At 38.4% G+C, this 5915-nt stretch overlaps 1 gene segment (V, D, J or C); it reads left to right on the top strand.

The window, feature by feature from the left end:
* Positions 1-636: 636 nt before the first annotated feature.
* LOC129667976 (immunoglobulin kappa variable 4-1-like) lies at positions 637-2946 on the top strand (the record flags this gene model as incomplete). The annotated part of the segment is given in 3 exon segments: positions 637-685; positions 886-1207; positions 2919-2946. Coding segments are annotated over 3 exon segments (399 nt in total), but the record flags the coding sequence as incomplete, so codon positions are not given.
* Between the last annotated feature and the right edge of the window lie 2969 nt (positions 2947-5915).

The raw sequence follows: 5915 nt of genomic DNA, 5'->3' as shown, positions 1-5915 counted from the left end.
AATTCTGGGCTGTTCTTTGCATCTTAGTCTCTTGTTTATCTAGAAAGTACAGCCCAAATGTCTGAGGCCCTGTTCTCTGTCTTCAGTATGAGAGTGGCTTTGGAGATGAATAATGCTGAACACATTTAGCCTCAATTGTCTTTTTTCCTTCATTTTTTCTTCCATCTACCATTTCTTTCTTTTATGGCAGGCTTTCTTACTCTCTTTCACTGTTTGTATGTATGTGTGTGTGTGTGTGTGTGTGTGTGTGTGTGTGTGTGTGTGTGTGTCATTTTTGAAAATAGCCTATCATTTTCCTAAGACTGTCAGGCTGAGATAGCTCTACTAATGTTTCTACAGAAGTCTTAGTGTAAATATGTCTTGGATTTTAACCTATATATCTGCTGTTAGCGCACATAGTACTTTTCTGGCTGAGAGCTCTAAGCCCTTCTTTTTTAGTGATTGCTTATGCTTCCTGTAATAGTATTTTTGACTGTTGATTGACACCAGCTATACTCACAAACACTGCCCAGGCATTTGTTTATGTATTTGATGATTGCTTTACATGGACCCCCACAGCCAAGCCCAGTTGCTAAGAATCTATAAACCAGCCTTTGCAGTGAGAACTGAACTGCATCAGACAGCAGGGGGAGCAAGATGAAGTCACAGATCCAGGTCCTCCTATCCCTGATGCTTTGGGTGTCTGGTGAGAAACTCAAAATATGATTATCTTTCCAGAGTCATTTCTGTGTAGATAAGAAATTTAGAGAATGCCAGTCTCTATAATTCTTACATCATAATATTCTGACAAAATGATAGTACAAATATATTAAATGACTAATTTCAACTGTTTTACAATCTGTGTTTGTGTTCATATGCATGTTCATTGTGTATTCCTAATTGCAGGTGCCTGTGCAGACATCGTGATGACTCAGTCTCTATCCTCCCTGGCTGTGTCAGCAGGAGAGAAGGTCTCCATCAGCTGCAGGTCCAGTCAGAGTCTTTTAGACAGCAAAGAACAAAAGAACTACTTGTCCTGGTACCAGCAGAAACCAGGGCAATCCCCTAAGCTGCTGATCTACTGGGCATTGACTCGGCACACTGGGGTCCCTGATCGCTTCACAGGCAGTGCATCTGGGACAGATTTCACTCTCAGCATCAGCAGTGTGCAGGCTGAAGACCTGGCAGTTTATTACTGTCAGAATGTTTATAGTACTCCTCCCATAGTGCTTCAGCTTCCAACACAAACCTCCTTGAGAGCCTCACCAGTTGCCTGCAGCACACACAGCCATGGCCATGCACACTTCCCCTTATGCATGATAGCAGGTGTGACTGAAAACATGATGAAAACTTTGCAGAGCCCCTTACAAAATCATGGGTTCAATGATTTTGATGTCTTTTGGTAAGAGAAACCTTCATAAGAAAATGCAAAAAAGAACTCAGTATCATGTTTTTATTTCTTCTATAACACATTACTACAAACTCTGCTGCTTGAAATTATCTTTTTACAGTGTTTTAGTTCTGATATCCTATATAATGATGATGGTGGAACTTTTATTTCTATTTAGGGGCTCTAGGAAAGAGTATGTTTCTTGTTTTTTTTTTTAATTATAGAGTGGTTGTCTTCTTTCCTTTCTTCTTTTCTTCCTTCATTTGTGGTGGCCTTATCTGCTGCTAATTATTTTATTTTCCATAAACTTTTAAAATTTTTATTACATTTTAGTTAATTATCTTTGCTGCATGCATGTGAGCATGCATTAGTGTGTCTGAGTGTGCATATTTATAGGTACACATATGACATGGCATGATTGTGGAGGTCAGAGGACAATTTAGATCTGACTCTTTTTCTGTGTTTTTTTCTGGGGATGAAACTCAGGTCTGACCTCAGGCTTGGGCAAAAGTATCTTTGCCATGAGTTATCATGCTGTCCGTTAAAGTCTTTTATGGGTGTTAATTCATTGAATACAATTTTCATGAACACCGTGTCTTTAGAATATATCATGTATTTTGAACATATGCACTTCATTTTGCTTTCCCTTTCCTGCTATTTCTTCTTTACTGTCAGGAGTCATTCTGGGTAAGGGATTCAGGGGACATCTGGGATTTCTGGAAGGCAACCTAGATTTAATTTTTTTTTCCCCAAGGTCTACACTAGAGGTAAATCTGAGGTGGAGATTGTGCCTCTATATTTTCTTCCTCTAACTGACACCCCATTTTGCTGTGCTGCTGTTACTGTATTTCTCTAAACTATGGCATGGTTTGAAAGAAGCTTCAGTGAAATCTTTCCCTGGGTATTTACCCTTCCTGGTTGAGGAAGATCTTATGAAGATTACTGCTATTCAGATGAATTGATGATTTCATGATGCCTGATGAAGATTTTATACATTTCCTGTTTTGATTTAAATAAATGTTAGAAGTTAAGAAGTTAGATAGTTGATAGAAAGTTCAATAAAAGCCTCTGTGCACTTCCAGATGCCAAGTCCATACATCTCACCAGGCCACTGGTCATTCATCTCCCTTAACATCAATGGACTCAACTATTCAATGAAAAGACAGAACGTAAAAAAATGGATATGTAAACAAGACCCAACAATATGTTGCATACAAGAAACGCACCTAAGTCACAAAGTTAGATATTACCTGAGAGTAAAGGGGAGGGCAATGGTTTTCCAAGCGAATGGACCCAAGAAGCAAGCAGGCCTAGCCATTCTAATATCTTAGAAAATAGATTTTCAACTAAAGTTAATCAAAAGAGATGGGAAAGAACACTTCATACTCATCAAAGGAAAACTTCACCTCGAAGACACTACAATACTGATCATCTATGCCCCAATACAAGAGCACCCACATTTGTAAAAGAAACATTAATAAAACATAAACCACACATAGTTCCCCACACATTAAGAGTGGGAGACTTCAACACCCCACTCTCAACAAAGGACAGGTCAACAAACAAAAATTAAACTAAGAAAAAATAACTCTAACAGAGGTCATGAATCAAATGGACAGACATCTACCGAAACTTTCACCAAAACACAAAAGAATTTACCTTCTCAGCACTCAGGGAACCTTCTCCATAATATACCAAATAGTTGGTCACAAAAAAAGTCTCAACACATACAAGAATATTGAAATAATACCTTGTATCCTGTCTGACCACCATGGAATAAAGCTGAACCTCAACAACAACAGAAATAACAAAAAGCCTACACACACATGGGAACCGAACAACTTGTTAATCAATGACAGACGAGTCAAGGAAGAAATAAAGAAAGAAATAAAAGTATTCCTAGAATTCAATGAAAATGAAAACACGACATACCCATACTTATGGGATCTGATGAAAGTAGTGATAAAAGGAAAGTTTATAACACTAAGTGCCTTCAAGAAGAAACTTGAGACATCTCATACAAGCAACTTAATGGCTCACCTAAAAGGTCTAGGAAAAAAAAAAAAGAAACAGACCAAAGAGGAATAGACAGCTGGAAATAATCAAACTTAGGGCTGAAATCAATAAATAAATAAATTGAAGAAATAAAACAACTCAAAGAATAAATGAAACCAAGATCTGGTTCTTTGAGAAAGTCAACAAGATAAACAAACCGTTAGCCAAACTAACTAAAAGGCAAAGAGACAATATCCAAATCAAAAAAATCAGAAATGAATAGGGGGACATAACAACAGACACTAAGGAAATCCAAAAAACCATTAGGTCTTACTTCAAAAGCCTATATACCACAAAATTGGAAAACCTAAATAAAATGGACAATTTTCTGGACCGATTCCACTTACCAAAGCTGAATCAAGATCAGGTAAATCAATTAAATAGTCCTATATCCCCTAAGGTAATAGAAGCAGTCATCCAAAGTCTCCCATCCAGAAGGAACACTACCAAACTCATTCTATGGCGCCACAGTCAACTTGATACCTAAATCTCACAAAGACCCAACAAAGAAAGAGAATTTCAGGCCATTCTCCCTTATGAACATTGATGTAAAAATAGTCAACCATGTTTGTAGCAGCTTTATTTGTAAGAGCCAGAACCTGGAAACAACCCAGATGCCCCTCAACTGAGGAATGGATTCAGATATTGTGGTACATCTACACAACACAACAGAATATTACTCAGCAATAAAAAATGAGGAAATCATGAAATTTTCAGGTAAATGGTTGGAACTGGAAAAGATCATCCTGAGTGAGCTATCCCAGAAGCAGAAAGACACACAAGGTATATACTCACTCATATAGACATATAATATTGGATAAACCCACTACAATCTGTATATACTTAAAGAAATTAATCAAGAGGGAGGATTCTTGGTAAAATGTTCAATTCCCATCCAGAAAGGCAAAGAGGATGGACATCAGAAGAAGGAGAAAACAGGAAACAAGTCAGAAGCCTGCCACAGAGGGCCTCTGAAAAATTCTGCCCTGCAGACTATCAATGCAGATCCTAAGACTTATGGCCAACCTTTGGGCAGAGTGGAGGCAATCTTATGAAAGAAGTGGGAAATAGTAAGATCTGGAGAGGATAGGAACTCCACAAAGAGAGCAACAGAACCAAAAAATCTGAGCACATGGGTCTTTCCTGAGACTGATACTCCAACCAAATAGCATGCATGGATATAACCTAGAACTCCTGTACAGATGTAGCTCAGGGCACTTCAGTGTCCAAGTGGGTTCCATAGCAATGGGAACAGGGACTGTCTCTGACATGAACTGATTGGCCCACTCTTTGATCACCTCCTGCTGAGGAGGGAATCACCCTTTCCAGGCCACCTAAGGACAACAATGCAGCCACTCCTGATGAGACCTGATAGACTAGGATCAGAAGGAAGGAAAAGAAGACCTCCCTTATCTGTTGACTTGGGGAGGGTCATGCATGGAGAGGGGGAAGGAAAGGAGGGTTTGGGAGGGGAGGTGGGAGGAAACTACAGGGGGACACAAAGTGAATAAAGTGTAATTAATCAAAAATTAAACAAACGAACAAACAACAAAAAAAGAGAATGGGACCAAACCAAGCTGGCAGAGCTCTTCTGATACAGTAGAATATGAACTAATGCTGAAAAAAAAAAAAAAACTAATAAAGCGATAGATGAAATGGGATTGTTTGCCTTTTCCATCATAATAGTTGATGGCCACCCCAGTCTCAAATCTGCTGATTGTGAGAATGAAATATGCATGTTTCCTGACCCATTGCCACAGAGGCTGTCAAGATTCCTAGGGTCCAGAATGGAAATGTATAGATCAGTATATGTGGCCCATGCCTGGCTTGTATGTCAGAAATGCGATATCATCTGTGATATGTTTAATGCAGCCTCAGACATATAGGTATATAGGCTTAGTGTAGAAAACAAACATTAGTGCATAAATCACATGAATATTATTTTAAAATATTTTTATATTTAGTTTTTTTAAAGATGAAAGAAATCTGCATGTTAATGACATGGGTGTGCTTGCTTATTTTAATAAAAAAAATTCACCTTGTCTCATATTCGTAGCACAACTTCAATATACATCAGAGTAGATAAGTATTGTGAATGTATAGTTAATAATACTGAGATTCCTACTTCACCTAAACATACTGCAAAAATGGCAGAAATATGCTTAGGGGAATTTCATGAAAATTTGGAAATTCTGTTGTTTCTCCATGCAAGTCTTCCCACATATACATATGCCCACATTAGGAAGGCTGAGAACCACTGTTCTAGGATTTGCTCATATTATCCCACTCCTTCTATGTGACAATCTTTATCACAGCCCAGCTCCTTCTTGTCAGCTTTCTCTGATATATCTGATATAGATCTAGGTCTAAATCCACAGGCACATTTGCATATGAACTAAACACACTTGGGCATCAGCAGTGTCCCACAGCTCCCCAGATGTGCCCACTCACCTCATTTCTTGCTTCTAACCTTGACAGGGATCCAGAGTAT

Source organism: Psammomys obesus, unplaced genomic scaffold (genome assembly GCF_907164565.1).
Source record: "Psammomys obesus unplaced genomic scaffold, mPsaObe1.curated_primary_1811, whole genome shotgun sequence".
Classification (NCBI taxonomy): Eukaryota; Metazoa; Chordata; class Mammalia; order Rodentia; family Muridae; genus Psammomys; species Psammomys obesus.
The sequence above is the reverse complement of the archived record's forward strand: the minus strand, read 5'-3'. Positions and strand labels throughout refer to the sequence as shown.